Here is an 18250-nt window from a genome sequence, read left to right as displayed (position 1 = left end):
CCCGCAGTGTTATCTATCCATTACTCGATGGAAATTCGTATGAGAAGTTCGCTTTCAGATTATTGTGAACAGGCGAACAACTCTGCCGATAGATCAAACCTTAACAAAGGCCTCATATATTTTCCGCGGAGACCAAGCATAGCCCAAAGAGACTATTGAAGGTTGAGACCGCTGACCACAAAAGGAAGTTATGACGACTGACGGGGGATCCTGTTTTGGCAGCAGAGATGGAGATTGATTGGGTGAAGAAAGGATCACTAGCTTCGTATCAATTATGTTTTCCCCTCCTTATCGCGCGGAACCTCTAGTCCAGGCGCGAGAAACACCCGAGGAGTACCTTGCCGGACCAACCAGTCAAAGCCTCACGGAGGAGCCGCTCATCTCAATCAAAATTATTTGATGCAAAATGAATTTAAATTGGCCAGAATCTGTCTTAAACAGCGTCTTGATATCCTCATGTTAAAAGCATCCTCTTAATTGGGATTAACAGGGCTGATTCTATATTGGTAGTTGGCTACTTATTGCTGTTGGTACTTACTTCATTAAAATTCCATATACTATTTCTGGCGAATGGATCATGATTGACAGGTTACCTATCTGAAATTGATCGCTCAGATGGATTTGTGATCTAGACTCATTACACATTCTCCATGTGCTCCACTCCTTCCACCCCCTGCTTCTTCAGCTCCAAATCAGAGATAGGAGATACTTCGTAAGGGACCTCGTTCCAAGACTTGCTAGTCAATGGAAGAGGCACCAGCGTAGCCAATATCCAGTAGACTCCTCCGGAGACAATGAATCCGGTGAAATAGTTAAGGTTGTAGATATAGACGGCGCCAGCGGGAACGCTTACACCAACGGCGCCCGCAAACCCAACGATATTGATCAAGATCCCACAGAAGTAGGCGGCATAACCATGCCATGAAACCCCATACATACCGTAGTAAGGGCCATCTTTCTGTGCACTATAAAGACTTTCGATATCGAGATAACCCTTGCGCACTAAGTAGTAGTCACTAGCCATTACTCCGGCGATAGACGACAGGAACACAGAATAGGCAGAGAGGTAGATAGTAAAGTTGTTCGAAGATGCAACCAGGGTCCACTGAGGGTTTTGCATTATTAGAATCTTTCCTAAACAAAACCACCATTTTGAATGTAACTCACAGGACACATGGCCAGCCCAATAGCCGCGCAGAAATAGCCACCTCTTCGGATCGTACAAAAACGAGGAAGAAGCGCAGTAAGATTCGTACCCGCAGATACTGAGTTAGCGGCAATATTTGTTCCTAACTGAGCCAAGGCAAATCCACTAGAAATAACGAAGATGCCAAAACGTTCCGCCGAGGTTGCGTTTTCTAGGAACATCCCTAGCAAAGTCAACGGATTCCAGACAGCCTGATTGAAGATAACCGTTGACGAGGAGGAGACGATAATGCCAATAAACGATGTGATAGCAAAACCGATTGGGATTGTTATAAGCTGTGGCCATAGAGCATCTTGTGGCTTTCGAGCGTAACGTGCGAACTTTGAGAAAGTTAGTATAATGTACCTTGATGATACTTCCACGTTTTCTTGCAAGACTTACATCCGGATTGTTAATGACAAGAGCAGCGAAGTTGGCTATACAATTCATAATACTTTTGATAAACACCCATGCGAGAGTGCTACCGTGTGCAGTATTGGATTGCGTGATGATTGGCCCCAGACCGTGCGCACGAGCAATAGCCCAACCAAAAAATGCAAAGGCACAGGCAGGAGAAAAGTATGCCTTTGGAGTATGTCAGCTCAAGCAAAGTGCGAAGAAGTGGTGGCGGAGAAAAGAGATGGATTTACCTTCACGGTGAACAGATGTCGGATCTTGTAGATTGGGAACCATAGAGCAGGGAGCGAGCCCAGCCAGAACAAGAAGAAGCTCACGAACTGCTGAGTAGTAACACCTGCACCTGCAGGTATCGTATTTGGCAGATTATCGTAGCTTGGCCAGATTGCCCGAATCATTAACGTAACGCATTCACCTAGTAGAATGTTGAGCATCAGTCACTGTGTCTCTTAATGGCTAAGCGGTTTCCGCCCGGGAATCGAAGAACCTACCTCCAAGATATGTCTATTCAGGGAATTTTGTTTAGTATAATACTTTCACTGGCTTGGGTCGGAATGAGTGTGGAGAGGCTTACCTGGACGCCATACCATATGACTGCCATCGACGCGCGATTGAGAATTGGCCAGAAAGAACCCCAAATTCCAAAGGATGAACGATTTGCCACCGCAAATGGGATGCGGTAAATGGCACCAATTCGGCCGATCAAGCAGACAAAAAGGCCAGCAATGGTGTACCCAATCCAGACGCATAGCCATGATTGCCACCAGGATAAGCCATCGACTATCATGGAGGACGAAATCATCCAGGTATTCTGAGGCCGAGGTTAGAGTAGTTTTCAGAAAGTCCAATGCACCCTCTATGCGAAGGAAATCCGACCTGGTCGGACTTCTATCTTTCATTTAAAAAGCGCAGTGGGAAAAAACGCACGACGTTCAATGAATCTGCAATCCAAAAGGCAACGAAATTGAGCCATCTCCATTGACGGCGCTCTGGATCGACTATTCGCAAAATTAAATTAGCATGCGAATCGCGAGTATATATTTTATCGTATCGAATATGAACATGGGAGTGCGCGAGAAGTTTGGCAGCTTGTTGATTTGTATTTTCTTACCTGGCTTAAGGTCGTCATTTACCAACATGAGCTGGGCTGTTGAAAGCCCAGGCTCCGTGGGGGCTTGGATCTTTTCTATCACCTTTCTAAACCGACCCATTTTGTTCAAGTTTGAGGTGGGCAGATTTTCTAAAAATGAATGGGCAAGCAAAGAAGTATGGATTGAATCGAAAGTAATTGTTCAGAGTCGAATGAGATATCAGGTCACTGCATCAACGACAATACCCAAAAGAAAAGTCGAATGGACTGTTCAACTCTTATAGAAAACCTGATGGGTGGGTAGCCCAAGAACTCAATCCACGGCAAAGGGTCCACAGTCTATGTTTAGGGTATTGATTGGCAAATAATTAGTCGGCATTCGCCGAAAAGCTATCTTTTTGAACTCTAACCCCAAAAGATTTACCTTGGCTTTGGGCCAGTTACAGGAATTACATTGTCGATCTGACAGTTCTACGGCCTATAGGAAGACGACCCTGCTAAAATACCCACCTGTACATGCGGGGAAAAGGCGGGGTAAATACACCGACTCCTGGGGACAGCCTGTGAATCTGGGGAAGTGAGCATACTTGGACAGCGGAGGCTAGCAACTATTTTCAACCTTGGAATACCCCAGACGACCTTCCAACGGCAGTGGACATCTAAAGGTGGAAGTGTTGTATAAATATTTTTCACCAGAGGCAGGCAAAAATGGCGTGTACAACCCGGTCTGCTAGTTAAACCCTGCTTGTACTGTTTCTCACCTCTCATTCCTTTGTTAAGTGTCAAATGCCCAGTCTACGAGGTAGTGTGCTCTTTCGGCATCCCGGTCTCGGCTATTCTCAACGGGATTCCATCTAGACTGCAATTAATCAGGAGGGGTTACCTCGAGGCCACTTAACTTCCCGCGGAAATCAGGAAGCACGGACCAAGATGAAAGATCGCTGTTCTATGACGATTATGAACTTGACCCGGATCTGCACCACTAAAGCAGAAGCATCAGGAGGAAGGGTTTAGTATAACCTGTCTTTTGCCTATTAAATCCTTCCGTGGGTGCTTTGATTAACCATCCCAAGACAGTAAGACGCCATACAAGAACGCAAGACACTATCGCAAATCTGAGTTCCAATTATTGGGTTTCACACCAATTGGGCACATACCTATCGGCTTTGGCGGCCATTGATTTAATTTGCATTGCATTTACTAGAGTTTACATGGTTTCAGGGCGTAGGAATATCTTTGTCGCCTCGCCACCCATACGCACCGTTAGCCTCCCGTGGTTCTCAGACAGTATTCGAAGATATGCTAGCTGCGCCCGACGTTCCAAGGTTAATTCCGGTTGTGAATTCTCAAATATATCAAAAGACTTCTAAATAAATTGCCGAGCAGGGCATATCGCTCATCTGAAATTGATGATAGCGCGTAAATTAATATACAGTGCCTAGCCTGATCCAGCCACGCTTCTAGTGGCCAGTTTTGCAGAGGCGGCCATTTTCAAGCTCCGTCCACGCCTCTGATCCAACTGCGGTCCTAGCGTAGAAAATGCCGTTGGGATCGTACTTGGCCTTGATCTTCTCGAGCTTGGCGTAGTTCTTGCCATAGAAGACTTGCTGGAAATCGGGCTGGCGGAAGTCACCCTATAAAAAACGAAAACGAAAAAATGGTTAGTTCATATCCGCTGGTTATTTCGACTAAAAGGAAATATTGAATGGGAACATACCTCGTTCATATAAGCACCAGAGTCCGGGGACAATGCTCGCAGTCGGGGGATAAAGTCATCGGTCATCTGGCGCTGTCGCTCTAGCATCAGAGCGGGATCGTCCCACACCCACGGCGTGGTGAGGGTGGTGTCGATGAGCGCCTCACGCCAGGCAGGCAGGACGGCATTATAGACGTCTCCCGAGACCTTCTTGGCGACGCTTAGGCCGACGCCGATGAAGGTACCGCCGTTCTCGGTGATGTAGCGGTAGGCGTTCACCAGGGCCTTGTTGTTTTTCTGGACTACAGACCGTGGCACCAGCCATCCGCCGTACTGAGCTGTCCCAACCTCGATGGTGCCTTGCATGTCCTTGAACTGGCTGTAGTAGCTGTCGTACTGACTAGCCATCTTTGTGTACTGAATGCCAAGCTTGTCCAGACCTTTCAGAAAAGGCTTGAGCATCTGCTCTAGTTTCGCGACAGGAACATTTGGCGCGGTGATCGGAGAGATCATAAAGCTAGTGTTGGTGTAGTACCAGACGCTCATGGCGCCAGCGTCCACGATCTCGGGCAGATATGTGTTGTAGAGCTCAACACCGCGGTAAAAGGTATCCTGCGTGATGTTCGCATTGGTGTACGTGAGATTGAATCCAGACACAGGGGTACCTGGGTGCGCCTTAGAGGTCAGTGAATAGACGATACCATAGGTACCGGCGCCACCACCACTGAGGGCCCAGAAAATATCGGAGTACTTGTTATCGCGAGTGGCCGTGATGAAATTTCCTCTGCCATCAATAACCTCCCACTTGAGGACTTGGTCCGCACCGAGGCCATAGCGTGATGCAAGGGCCGAGTGACCACCACCTTGGGTGTAGCCACCAGCCAATCCAACGGTAGGGCATTCACCTCCGACAACCTGGAAGCCGTTGGCATCGGCAATCTCGTACGCTTCAAAACCCTGGATTCCAGCGCCCATGGTAATGGCCTTGCCGCTGTAGTGCGCATCCTTGTACGAGTGGAGCTCCAAGTCCTTGAGGTGGTGCGTCCAGATCGCGAGAGCACCCGCGCCAGTAGATCTGCCATTGTAGTCGTGGCCTGTGTTCCGAATGACCAGACGAATGTTATGCTTGGTCGCGAATTTCACGGCTCTGGAAATCTGCGTTGGGGCCGTGACATTCACGCTGTATTGCACATAGTTCCCGATCGTGCATGGTTTCGAGACAGGGTGAAAGGGATCACATGTGCCATTGGCAAAGAACGGGGCCATGACCGAGGATGATGATTCATAGCTGCGGGTATTATTGATCAGCTCTTGACTTCAATATGGAATCTGGGGCATGCAGGACGACGTACTGTTCCTCTGGCAATAACCATCCATCCTTCAAGACCTCGCACGTCTTGGCATTGTAGTTCGGAGCATGACAGGGTACACCAAGCGGGACAGTCTTCACCAGGCGTCCGTCAAGGGTCTTATTGAATTGCGACCAGATGTTGTCCGATGGCCAGCATGCATCGCTGGGGAAGCAACGGCATGCGGACGAGGCTGATGCCAGTGGCACCGCCAGCAACCAAGAAACAAACGCTGCACGCGAAAACATCAGTGTGCGATTGGCTAATTGAACATGTAAGTTTACCAATTCCTTCCGTTCGGAACTTAAGTATTAAGATCTCATCCAGGGGGAAGGGGGAGGTCGAACCCCGCTTAGAAGATGGAAGGTCGGCAAGGTGATTGCAGCTAATGCATGCTTTAACTTCAAGGGTTGGAACTGGCGTCAATTGGCTGGTCTAGCCCTTAAAACGGCCCCAGGAGTCCCAAGCTCCCGGGTATACCGAAGCCACAAGGCTATCGAGTCGGTTAAATTTATTAAATTGCAATGAACTCGGCCAAATAAACAGATTAAGACCGAAAAGTCTAATCAACCTCGCAAGCGAACCAGGCCGGGATCATAATTCCTCGAATTACATTGATCACAGACTCACAGCGGACCTTAGGGTTTAACTAGATGGGGTTCGATCTAACTGAACGGGAGCCGGCCCGCGGGTCCGGGAGTTGGGGGCCATGGGGCCAGAAAGTCGAACAAGGTTGTCTAGTCTGCCACCTCGCTCCAGACTCACAGGAGGATTGAGCAAAATCCCGCAGGAGAGGTAGCATTTTAAATAAGATTTCCACAGGATCTGAATCCCTGTCACGGCAGGACCAATAATGAAACTAATTATTCCGCATGAATCTTCGCCTTTAGGGCTTGTGCTCATGCATAGTACTGCAGTCTGCATTTACTCCATACCTGGTCGGTTACTTTGAAAATAAGAAGATCATACCCCCTGCTAGGGCCCCATGTCTACTGCATTTCTTTTAACAGAGCAATGATCATACCATGGGTTGGGTATATAACCTCCAAGAGACAGATCCCAACAGCTCGATCCCGGAGGTGATCGCGATCTGCTTGGCGTTCTCCATTTTCTCTCTCCTGGCCGTTTGTCTCCGATTCTATGTTCGAATGCGAAGCAAACGTCTGCCGTGGTATGATGATTATGCTGCACTGGCCAGCTCTCTCTTAACACTCGCATATGCAGGAATCGCGGTGGCTCGTGAGTCATTCGTCGATCTTTGGATCCAGAATAGCTGGGAAAACGAGTCGTGGTTGTTAACTCTTCTTCATCAGAAACGCGATGGGGTCAAGGCCTGACGGCAGCGTATTTTCCACCGGAGAATGTTATAACTTTTAGCAAGGTAGGTGGTGACTGTGTGGCGATGGGCTGGTTGACTTGGCTAGCTAACTTGACTTCATTCTTCGAATCACAGATCCAATATGCAGGCGGCCCAGTCTACTGTCTCGATGTGCTAGGGTTTAAGGTGGCCCTGCTAACCTCCTATCTACGCATTGCGGGCGTGGTAAAACTATACCGCAAGATTATTATCGCTGCAATCATTCTATGTGTGGTCAATCAATTGGTTTTTGCCTTAATCATTTCCATCTCGTGCATGCCGGCAAGTAATTCCACGGGTCGTCACCATTCCACGCCAAAATGAAAGACATATTCGCTAACGTGCAGTGCTTACTTAGGTAGCCAAACAATGGGACACGTCGCTGAAAGGCCATTGTATACAAACCCAGCCATTCTATTTCGCCTTGGGCGGCACCAGTATTGCCCTAGATTTCATAATCATCGCCCTCCCTCTCCCCGTCCTGTGGAAGTTGCAACTTCGAATCAGGCAGAAAGTATTATTGGTCGCCTTGTTCGCGCTCGGATTTTTCGTCACCATTGTCCAATTTATCCGCATCTTCACTGTGAAAGACCTCAAGACATATACCGACAGCAAAAACATTGTCCTTTGGTCGTTGGTGGAGGTCAGTCTTGGGGTAAGTGCATTCTTCATAGCTGTTCTTTAATCATTGCGTACGGCTCCATGGAAACTAAAACATAGAAAATCGTTCAGGTCGTTGTCTGCTGCATTCCCACCTACGGCCCGCTTTTCAAGGCGTTCGCATCCAATATAAGCTCTTACCGGAACCGTTCGTATCAGCTCGGCTCGATGCCACCAGAGTCTCGCACTGCACCCGCACATTCCCGCCGCAGAAGCAGATTCGATATAATGCCGGACCCAGAGGGAAATACAGTCACGGTGGTTGGATCCGGGAACGGGAAGACGATGAAGGATACGGATAGCGAAGAGCATATACTCTCCGGGGATGATAATCTCAAAGTCTTTGTAACTTCAGAGATTTCTGTCCGTGAAGCCTAATTGATGAAACTACATGAGATTGATGTGGAATACGGTGTGAGCGAGGCGTCCGGCGTTTGGGAAATTGAGAGATCTCCCACTACAACCCTTACCAGGTACAAGTTACAGAAAGGCATTCTAAAAACCGTTCATCTCTCTTTGCTATTAGCTATTAATAATAAAATTCCAACCAGTATTTTCTAGATACAGGATTACACAGAATTTATCCAGACGACATTGAGTTGTAGCAACCTTGGGAATAGTAGTGACCTTGAAGCATTTCACCACTACCTTGTTTAGTATCTGCCCAAGCGTGCATTAGTTCAAGTTATTGCAGCTGTTTTCCCACCCTCTTTTTAATCTCCGCTTTAATCTCTTTTTAATATACAGCCAGCCCCGTACTAAATTGAAACTTGAACTTGAATTTGCAATTTGAACAATTAGACCCAAATGTGGAGCCAGTTAATATATGTCTTTTTCACTAGGTACCTAGGTTTCAAAGGTACGAAATATTGAATTCGAGAGTGGTGGCCACTATATGAGGCAGCTCCCCATAATAACGACAAAGGATAATCAAAGCCGAGCACAGCACTGTAGAATACTCCAAATATGTATTCGAGAAACTAGAATCGGAAATTAATTATTTTCAGAACGTAAAGCGGCCTGTTGACGCGCCAAGCCTTCAACTTGAAGTTGCCGCTACAGCACACGGTAATTTTCCGCCCGGGCGCGACGCGCCCGTCCGCGCCGCCCTTCATCCTCCTTAAGGTTCTCCATGGCGCAATGCGCGCCCTGATCAGCTACTCGACCCGTCGAGCTTTTCGCGTTAATAGTAGGCGCCCTTACAGCGCCTCAGCCGTCTACTTTCAAACTTCACGTTTCTTCGCCGCCTACGCCGATCAGACAGTTTCACTGCCAGTCGGGAACAATGGGCTCATAAACCTTAGGTAAAGTGGCTGATGTCTATGAATTCAAGCAGCAGGCCAATCGCTGACCATTGACTAGGATCACTCGTCCGTCACTGCTGCAGGATACGCCGCCTGGGTCCAATAATTCCGGGGCTAATGTAATCCTCTATCTCCCCCCCGGGGCCCTTGTTCCGCGCAGGGGGTGAGCATTCTGCTCCAGATTCCGAGCGTGCTGTTCAGAACCAAGAAAATGAAGCCCGAATCACCAAAGAGATATCGCCGCAGCATGCCTTGGCATCGGTGACTGCTGCTACGGTGGTGACTGTCGAATACCGCCTTGGCAATGTAGACGAAGAGGATGCACGCGGTTCAATAACAAGCTCAAAAAGCCCATCCCCAGGCTCACCCAAACTCGTGTCGACAGGCGAGGTGGGATCAAGCTTTTATCAATACCCCACTCCTTTTCATGACACGATCGCGGGATTCGATTGGATTCAAGACAACCTTCGGCCCGCACAGCTGGGGGTATTCGGCACGCACATTGGCGGCTCTCTCGCACTAATGCTAGCACTCACCGAGGCAGAGAAAGTCAAGGCCGTTGCTGCCGCAGCCCCTATATGTGATTGGCCAGGATTAGATGAATACTGCCTCAGAAATCCAGAGACTTTCGACGGACCTAGCAAGAGGTCGAAGAAGAAAGCATCGAAAGCAGTCGCGCCGCCCGATCTTGTCCCCCTACTCGAGGCGCGGAAACAATTGTTTTCGTCGTTCGAGCGTTGCTTTGACGCATTCGCCTCTCCCATTCTCTTTCTCCGCTCCGCAGGCCGAGATGTACCAAAAGCATTCCCGCAGTATCTCACGGGGCCGGAGTATCCGATCCCGGTCCTTCAGGAGACTCGAGTAGCAACTTTGGAGCGACACGGGGCCGCTGATTCGTCCATCTGGGACAGAAATATCTACCCAACTGACGAGGAAAGCAACGAGAACGAGCTACCTACTCGCCGCCGAAAGGCTCTCTCGCGTTGGCCTCCTTATGGCCTTGACTACGGTTCAAGTGGAAATACTTGGTCTCAGCCAGGACATGGAGTTAGTCGCTTGGAAGTTACTCTTCCCTGGGTGAGAGTATATTCGGGGAACAATAAGTCTTTGCTGCACAACTCGGAAGAGTCTACCCCGACGGTCCTTGCTCAACAAAGCGAGGAAATGGTATCTGTGCTCCGGCGGGCATGTTTCTTTGGCCGCGAGAAAGGGTATGGCGAGCGCAGGGTTACCCTATCTCACGCAAATGAAAGCTCTGAGCAAGAAGCAGCTCATTGGTTTCGAAATGTCTTCGATGGGTCTTTCAAGGACGACTAGACTCATGCTACCCTCGTTTTGGCAATGCTTGTTTTCAACCTTATCGGACATTAACAACTCCATGACATGAAAACCCAACACCCAGGCAAAGGTGTCAATGAGCAAGCCAACTGATTGGTCAATAAAAAGAATACTTGAACATTTTCAGTATTATTGTATGATATGATATTTTGCATAGAAATTAACGAAATGTAGGTATCATCTTAAACAGTGCTAATCAAAAGCTCCAATCAGACGCCTTCCATCCCAGCGATCCATACTGTCGCATTTTCTCTAAATTCGACTGAGAAAGGTGCTCGAGGCTTAGTAAATCGCTCCTTCTTCGCGGAACTTCTGCTTCGATTGGACATTGGCATTCGAGGTCGCCAAGAATTCACGTTCTTCCTTTGAATTGGCCTCAGCTTGTGGTGACTGAGACGACGATTGCTCGGTCTTATCCTTGGACATGAAAGCCGAACCCAGCAGGTTGAATGGATTGTTCACACGGAGGTACATGCAATAGAACAAAGTAACAGCGAGAACAACAATCTCATCCCTAGCCGCGGGGTCAAAGGCCTTGGGGCCGAGGAGTTCAATCTTGCCGAATTTCTTGACAGCCCAGAGATTGGCCGAGTATTTAGCAACGGGAACCTGGTTGTGGTCAACACAGATAAAGTCCCAGCCCTTGAAATCGGTGTTGCTAGTCCAGGTCATTTTGACCGGTTCTTGCGTGTCGGAGAAAACGGTCGACATGTGCGTGTAGTAGGTGCGGAAGCGTTTTTGCGCCTTCAGTGTGGCGGGTTTGCCGTATAGTTCGTAATCTGGTGAAATGCCAAAAGTGTGAACTGTGCCTGTGCCAACTTCTCTTTCGACGCCATTGCCTTCGATAGCCTTGAATCGGAGATGTGGAGCCATGACTACCTGTAGGGCGACGTGGTAAAGAGGCGTGGCTTCGCCTCTTTCGGCCTCGGACGAGACGATGAACTTAAGTTTGCTCCATTTAAAGTCGACCAACAGAGCTTGTGATTGAGAAGACTGGATATGAACTGGGGGAGGAGTTGCCATGCTCGGGGCCATAGTTGGAGGCATGGGAGGAGCGATAGCTGCATTGTAGGGAGGAGGTGCTTCATCCATTGTGGTAAGATGCAGCAGGGAGGTCGATAGTAAGAAGAGAGGAGAAATGGTGATGGATTGAATGAGAAAATGAGATGATTCAAGTTTGATATGATTTCAATTTCCAGCAGCTCTTCAGATAGATTATATACTACCTGAGGTGCTCCCAGATTTAATTTTAACAACCACGTAAATATGATGATGATGATTATCGTTGCTGCGCCTGGGGATCTGCAGCTGTTCTCGCCAAGCCAACAGAGCGGCACTTCTTACCCGATTAGGCCTCATCTACCGCCCACATAGGTCGTCTCATCGTGGGGGCCAAAATAAATGAAGACCCTTTATCGGCTGGGATCTAACAGATTGGATAGGTTCTTCAGGATTTAGCCCCTTCGCGGGAGCGTATATGCACTTGGCACTTTTCGGGATCCAATCATCCTGCTTCGTATAACGAGCCAATCCTAGACGACCGAGATGGTTATGATGTCAGCCCTAGCACCAGAAGATTGAGGGTGACTCTGCTCGGTCCCCACGACTGTCAAGTTTGAGGTTCTGGCCCCTTTGAAAAGATTAACTTCAGCCATTCTGTCATGGTGCTTCATCTGAGCTGCCTTATGTGGCCCTATGTGGCCCTCTTTATGGTACTAGATTCAACTGTCTAGAGGGTGCTTACATGGAGGCGAGTATAACTCATCATTCGCTTATTTGGCAGCGATGACCTTTACTAAACCAGCCAGGATTTGGATGGTACCTAGGCAAACTAGATGAATATAGTACATCCTCTGCAATTCTTTGCGATGATGTCCCTCACAGTGTCTGGGTACATCATCTTATCAGCGACAGTGTCAAACATCCTAGGATACTCGCTCTCATGGCTTGCCGCTTCCCAAAGTGACAAGTCATCGCTGACGACATATGGAGTTCTTCCTTCACCGCCGATAGATTTGATTTTACACAGCTTGAAGATATTGACGTTGGGATTCTTTTGCCACTCACTCGCTCAGGGCCTTTGAAGCCCACCAGCATTTACTGTAGGAGCTTGGCTGAACAATTAGATCCATGCCGGAACTAGGCTCTGCTGCCGAAGGCACTTTTTGAACAGTATACTGAATTGAAGATTTACTACATACATATTGAAGTACAACTTGAAGAGATGAGTCACCGCCTATGACACGTGGAAATCAGGGTCGATCCCAGTCGTAATGTGTCATTTTACTCTTAGACGAGACTCTTTTGAGAAGATCATACTACTGGTACAACACAACCGGCTGATTCCAGAGTACTCATCCCACCTTTAATGAGCCACTGTTACTGTCTATAATCGCGCGAATTATATGGCTCCAAATAGAGGAAAAAGGAAAACTCATAGGCATTACAGTCTCTTGGAGAACATTTCTAACCCCCGAGTTGATTAGGCGACGAGAGTATTTTATTGATGAATCCTGAGTTCTTGGTATTGAACCACCTGGGTATCCGAGAAATTCAACTTAGAAAAAAACACACCTGATACCGAGTAGACTTTACGATTGACTTTAAGCTATCCACCTCAGAGCAGCATCCATGAATTCAAAAACGATGCACAACTAACTATGCTTAGTTGACCACTATGCCCACACACAGAATTTCAGAATTTCTTTTCTTGCGAACTTTGCTCATACCATGGATCCCAATGATTTGTGTCGATTTTCTCGTGTTTCAATCCACTCACTATCTCATTCCTCTGCGAAAATCTAAAGTGCTAGGGTAATATGCCCTCGTCGAAAAAAGGTTGGGTTTTTTTATTTGTAACTGTGGTCCTAGGTCCTAGGTCACTTGACATTATCACGTCGCTTGCTTGCCTATTTTTTGATTTTTTAAGAGTATTGTCTCCTACGCTTGCTGCAAGGAAATTTTACATGGCTGATCTAGGTGGCTGAACACGAGAAAGATGCCTGGGGAACTAGAGCTATATTAGCTAGTTCCATATCCCGTTTAGTTAACTATAAGGTTTAAATGCACCAGCCCACTCCCCTGAAAGTTAATCTCTTCAAAATTCAGTCTTGGTCAATAACAGCGAGGATTGAGTTGAACAAACCAGCTTTCTCTAGTTATTGTCTACAGACTACCTAGCCTCAATTAAAATCTTATCCTATGCCACCCCAGGCCCCATTCGGTCAAGAGGCATTGAATCGCAACACTGACCTGGACCCGGCGACATTTTTGCTTCCTGCCTCTTCTCGCAACCGCCAGCATGCACTTGTCATCCCCGCTATTGACATCTACCGCTTCCTGCAAACCGATCTTTTAGTCCCGCGACTCAACCAAATCCATCCGTACCTATGGCTCGCTGGCCGACCAGTGCCCCCCTCAGCCCCTGAATTATCTGGTTGCCACGTCCCGTGAAATCACCGTCGATGAGAGGATAGACATGCACATGGTTTGGGAGCATTCACGGCGCATTCACCTCAAGCCTCTTCCGCAATATCTGCTTGACCATCACTTCTGGGACTCGCATCTCATTTGTCGAGGGCTATGCTGCATTCCCGGATCGGACCAGGCACCTCCAACCATGAAAGAATGTACAAGAGACCTCTCCCGAGGCGGCTTTGGGCTTCTATTCTCGTACATAGCCCTCGTCCGGTACAAGAGTGATTTTAAAATTGCCCGAGCTCACCAACTCCTACCAGAGCATCTCGACTGGGAGACCTGGCTCAAATTAGTCCAACATCTTTTAAAAACCGACGCCACAAATCCCAAAAACATTAATCCGCGATACATTTACGGAGAGTTGCGCCTGTCTCGGCTTAACAAGATCTACGCTATTCGACATCTACAGGTGCTCCGAGGGTACCAGTTCACCCGGCACACATACGGCGAAATATTTCACGACTATCTGACCCCGCTGACGGCGGCGACCATCTACCTCGCGTTAGTGTTGACGGCGATGCAGGTCGGACTGGCCACCACTCGTCTAAGTAGCAGCCCGGCCTTCCAGGACGCTTCGTTTGGTTTCACTGCTTTTGCCATCCTGGGACCGTTGATTGGGGTTATATTGGTGGTAGCGATTTGGGGGGTGCAATTTATCAGCAACCTTATAGAAACATGCCAGTTCAATCGGCATCGGTTTGTAGATGTTGAACGGTCGGATCTTTAACCCATTGTATTAGCGATGAATGTTGACCAGTACCAATCCTATGAGTTGGATTTATTTATCTCCTGGCCTAAGAGTGAGCAGTTTTGGTTCGACGGGTCATTCCTCTTATAACTTGTCTGATCTAGATGAAACCTATCCTAGTCGCTCCATCACCTTGAGCAGATCGGCCATCAATCCCGAGGCCGTAATCTCGCCTCCTCCCCCGCCTCCTTGTAGAACCAAGGGAGTCTCTTTGTATCGTTTAGTATACATGCTCACAAATTTGGTACCCACCAACCCAGCAATTCGGCTATTCTTGTCAACCTGATGCAGCCCAACCTTGATAGTTTTTGTCGGTACATCTATACTACCAACGTAGCGCAAGACTTTATCCTGCTTCTGGGCAGCTTCCTTCGCCTCATCCATTCGGGAATCGAATTGAGGTAATTGGTTCATGAACTGTTCAACGCCCTCGCTCGATGATGGCAAAGACCTAAGTTCCACGGGGATAAGTGATTCGACTAGGATTTCATCTGCGCCGGTGACCCGGAGGCCAATGATGCGAGCGATGATGGTCAGCTTCCGAGCAAAGTCAAGGCCGTCCAGATCATCTCGAGGGTCTGGCTCCGTCTCGCCAGCCTCTCGAGCGCGAGCGACCAGTGAACTCCAACTCTCCGTCGATGTTCCAGATGCGGGCATGTATGTCCCGAGTAATTGCGATAGAGTGCCTGAGAGAACAGCCTCAATTCCGATGATTTCGTCGCCGGTCGCTATCAAATCTCTCAGCGTTGAGAGTACCGGCAGCGTACCACCTACTGTACCCTGATGGTACACGAGAGCGTTTCCCTCTGTCGCAGCAGCAAAAATATCATCCCAGAGGCCGAGATCCTGTGAAAATCCCTTCTTGTTTGGGGTCACTATTGAAATTCCCTTTCTGAGGAAGAGAGGATATGCCTGTGCGAGGGCGAGGTCGGAGGTGTTATCGACCACGATGGTAGGCCCTGGAGCACGGCCGAGATATTCGACCATCTCGACCGGGGTGAGAGCTCCGCATTTGATTAATGATTCTTTTTCTGTGGCTTTGTTCCAACTTGTGATCGGGATAGATGGCGAATATCCCGGTGAGGGGGCAAGAAGGGATTGCGATGAGCGTGCAAGAAGAATGAGCTTAGGTGGGGTTGGGAGCCGCCCCAGCTGTTCTAGAAATGCATTTCCAACTCCTCCGACTCCTATATAGATGCGTCAGCTCTGAAACCTGGAATATATGCGTATTTTATTGCATAAATCACCAATAATTCCGAGAAATAATGTTTTCGTCATGGTGTCGAGACTCGGGAGTAGGGGGGAGTAGGTCTATTAGTGGGATTTCGTAGCTTCCGATGGGAGTCCCACTTATGTAAGTCTCTTGGCAGTTGGGATTTGGTGCGAAATTTAGTCCCGTGGGTCCCAGATGCACAGGTCCAGGGTCCATGTTCAAGCTGCACCCGTAAGTAATTTAACGCAAGGGCCATAAAATTAGATGATTTTTGATATAAAAATTGTTGGTTGATTAGGGACCGTCTAGTTACTACTACTAGTCACCATTGTGGATTCAAGTGTTCTGGTTATAGCACTAACTAGTATCGACCAGAATACGATTCTCGTAGTCATATTTACAATCTTGCACACCAATTCGGAGGTTCAAGTAAGCATTTTGTAAATAATGGAACAATCAAATTCGTTCACTAATCAGATCTTACTAGACACCTGGCCCGTCTCCCTTGAGCTCTTGACAGTATCAAAGCCGTCGAAGCTTGGAAGAACGGAGCGAATTTCTTGCGCATAAGCAGGCTCACCACCAGCGTAGCTGACCTGCTCAAATACTTTCCCAGGAACACTCCCGCCCATATAGGTCGATTTGGTGGTAGGGAATAAGGTGATATCGGACAGATGATTGATGCGTTTCTTCCACTTCTCTATAGCCTCGCGTGTCGGATTGATGTACTTGATATTCTGCCGCTCCATCTGCTTGATAGCTTGGGCAATCCAGCGACCCTGTATTTCTACAGTAGTAGGTCCGTTGCTGAAAAGCGTGGGGCCATGCGGACCGAAAAGGTGGAACATATTGGGATAGCCACGCACAGTGGTTCCCAGATATGTGTAGGCGCCTGCTTTCCATTCATCTTCCAGTGCTGTACCATAGATACTCCTCAGCCCCAGGTTAGTCATACCACCGGTCGAAATATCAAAGCCAGTGGCAATGCAAATAACGTCCAATTCATAGACAGCTCCATCCTGTAGCTGAATGCCGTTTTCTGTGAAGCCCACGATGTTATTGTTCTTGATATCGATTACCTCGACATTGGGTCGATTGAATTGTTCATAATAGCTGGATTGTAGTGAAGGGCGTTTGACTCCGAAGTGATGCGGCGGCTCTAAAGGCGCTAGGAGGTCTCGCTGTTTTGGGTCACCGATGCGCTCGCGAGTTTTCTTGCACCAAAAGTCGTAAGCAGGGCGGTTCGCTTTAGGATCGAAAAGATAGTCCTTATAGTTGGCGAGCCAGAAGCGGAATCCACCCTCGTCCCATAACTTCTCATAAAAAGCTTGTCTTTCCTCTTCATTATCGTCGAACGTGTCTCTTTCGTCAAATGTGTACAAAAATCCACCAAAGCACTTCTCACGGAGAGAAAACAGCTCAGGATAAGACTTCTTGGCCTCCTCTTGTTCGCTCACCGTAAGAGCCCTTCTCTTCATCGGAAGCGCCAGATTCGGAGTTCGTTGGAACACTTTCAATGAGCCGGCTGCGGGCCCCCAGGCTTGTGTTACTTGCACGCCGGATGCCCCAGTGCCAATAACTGCACAGCGTTTGCCACGCACATCAATATGTTCGTCGGGCCAAAAGGAGGAATGGTGGACAATTCCTTTGAATTGATCCATCCCCGACCATTCTGGAATGTATCGCTTGGCGGCGAAGCCAGTCGCAACAATGAAGTACCTGGCGCTGGCGGATCTACCATCTGCTGTCTTGACGTGCCAGCGGCCTTCCTTCACATCGAATTGCGCGTCAACAACGACACTGTTGAATGCACAGTCTTTCTTGACATGGAGAACACTATCCACATGATCGAAATACCTTCGCAACTCGTCATAGGAAGGATAGTTGGTCGACCAAGTCCAATCTTTCCAAGTCTCTGGGATTGAATACATGTATTCCGGTACTTCCGAGTCCACCCCGGCACCAGGGTAGCAGTTCCATCTCCAGGTACCTCCCAACTCGTTTCCCGCTTCAAATATGACGGTATTGAGTCCCAATTTTCGCATCTCATGAAGACAGAATATACCTCCAAATCCGGCACCGACGACTAGTGCATCGACGATGAGGTTGTCGGCGTAGGGGCCGGTTGTTTCCCGACGAAAGGCGCTTTCTTTTAGTTCAGTTCTGAAAGACATGGTTGAAGATCTCAAGATAAGGACGATTGAGGAGGATGCAGAATATTCTTTCGGACTGAATCATCGACTTCCAGGGGCATTAAAATACCATAGCCATCCCAACCGATTATATGCACGAGTGATCGCCGAAAATGTAACCTCGACAAGGATTCCATTTTCGTGCGGATGCGGATGAACATGATGAAGCTATAGGAACTGACGGCCAATGGCACGATCTCTTCTTTGCAAACTGAGACGTTGC

At 48.2% G+C, this 18250-nt stretch overlaps 8 protein-coding genes across 8 annotated transcripts; 3 read left to right on the top strand and 5 right to left on the bottom strand.

Moving 5' to 3' along the window:
* Positions 1 to 637: 637 nt before the first annotated feature.
* Positions 638 to 2814, bottom strand: N7481_006138 (nucleobase cation symporter-1 family protein; the record flags this gene model as incomplete). Its single annotated transcript, XM_057265357.1, has 8 exons — positions 638 to 1105; positions 1168 to 1527; positions 1589 to 1771; positions 1837 to 2018; positions 2095 to 2107; positions 2178 to 2414; positions 2531 to 2601; positions 2715 to 2814. The coding sequence occupies 8 exons, from the start codon at positions 2812 to 2814 to the stop codon at positions 638 to 640; spliced, it is 1614 nt and encodes a 537-aa protein (XP_057123077.1).
* Positions 2815 to 4153: 1339 nt separating this feature from the next.
* On the bottom strand, positions 4154 to 5986 carry N7481_006137 (FAD-binding oxidoreductase; the record flags this gene model as incomplete). The annotated part of the gene is made up of 3 exons (XM_057265356.1): positions 4154 to 4327; positions 4411 to 5677; positions 5742 to 5986. The coding sequence occupies 3 exons, from the start codon at positions 5984 to 5986 to the stop codon at positions 4154 to 4156; spliced, it is 1686 nt and encodes a 561-aa protein (XP_057123076.1).
* Positions 5987 to 6763: 777 nt separating this feature from the next.
* Positions 6764 to 8133, top strand: N7481_006136 (uncharacterized protein; the record flags this gene model as incomplete). The annotated part of the gene is made up of 4 exons (XM_057265355.1): positions 6764 to 6977; positions 7052 to 7396; positions 7458 to 7750; positions 7816 to 8133. The coding sequence occupies 4 exons, from the start codon at positions 6764 to 6766 to the stop codon at positions 8131 to 8133; spliced, it is 1170 nt and encodes a 389-aa protein (XP_057123075.1).
* A 762-nt stretch (positions 8134 to 8895) lies between these two features.
* On the top strand, positions 8896 to 10376 carry N7481_006135 (uncharacterized protein; the record flags this gene model as incomplete). The annotated part of the gene is made up of 3 exons (XM_057265354.1): positions 8896 to 9059; positions 9118 to 9178; positions 9249 to 10376. The coding sequence occupies 3 exons, from the start codon at positions 8896 to 8898 to the stop codon at positions 10374 to 10376; spliced, it is 1353 nt and encodes a 450-aa protein (XP_057123074.1).
* Positions 10377 to 10679: 303 nt separating this feature from the next.
* Positions 10680 to 11489, bottom strand: N7481_006134 (uncharacterized protein; the record flags this gene model as incomplete). Its single annotated transcript, XM_057265353.1, has 1 exon — positions 10680 to 11489. One exon carries the CDS (start codon positions 11487 to 11489, stop codon positions 10680 to 10682), a length of 810 nt encoding a protein of 269 aa, XP_057123073.1.
* Positions 11490 to 13598: 2109 nt separating this feature from the next.
* Positions 13599 to 14601, top strand: N7481_006133 (uncharacterized protein; the record flags this gene model as incomplete). The annotated part of the gene is made up of 2 exons (XM_057265352.1): positions 13599 to 13706; positions 13756 to 14601. 2 exons carry the CDS (start codon positions 13599 to 13601, stop codon positions 14599 to 14601), a joined length of 954 nt encoding a protein of 317 aa, XP_057123072.1.
* Positions 14602 to 14733: 132 nt separating this feature from the next.
* On the bottom strand, positions 14734 to 15900 carry N7481_006132 (homoserine dehydrogenase; the record flags this gene model as incomplete). Its single annotated transcript, XM_057265351.1, has 2 exons — positions 14734 to 15809; positions 15870 to 15900. 2 exons carry the CDS (start codon positions 15898 to 15900, stop codon positions 14734 to 14736), a joined length of 1107 nt encoding a protein of 368 aa, XP_057123071.1.
* A 408-nt stretch (positions 15901 to 16308) lies between these two features.
* Positions 16309 to 18009, bottom strand: N7481_006131 (flavin-containing monooxygenase; the record flags this gene model as incomplete). The annotated part of the gene is made up of 1 exon (XM_057265350.1): positions 16309 to 18009. One exon carries the CDS (start codon positions 18007 to 18009, stop codon positions 16309 to 16311), a length of 1701 nt encoding a protein of 566 aa, XP_057123070.1.
* Positions 18010 to 18250: the final 241 nt, after the last annotated feature.

The sequence above is a fragment of the Penicillium waksmanii genome (assembly GCF_028829765.1).
Source record: "Penicillium waksmanii strain IBT 27052 chromosome Unknown utg000005l:1.0-5232799.0:1.0-5237142.0, whole genome shotgun sequence".
Taxonomy (NCBI): Eukaryota; Fungi; Ascomycota; class Eurotiomycetes; order Eurotiales; family Aspergillaceae; genus Penicillium; species Penicillium waksmanii.
The sequence above is the reverse complement of the archived record's forward strand: the minus strand, read 5'-3'. Positions and strand labels throughout refer to the sequence as shown.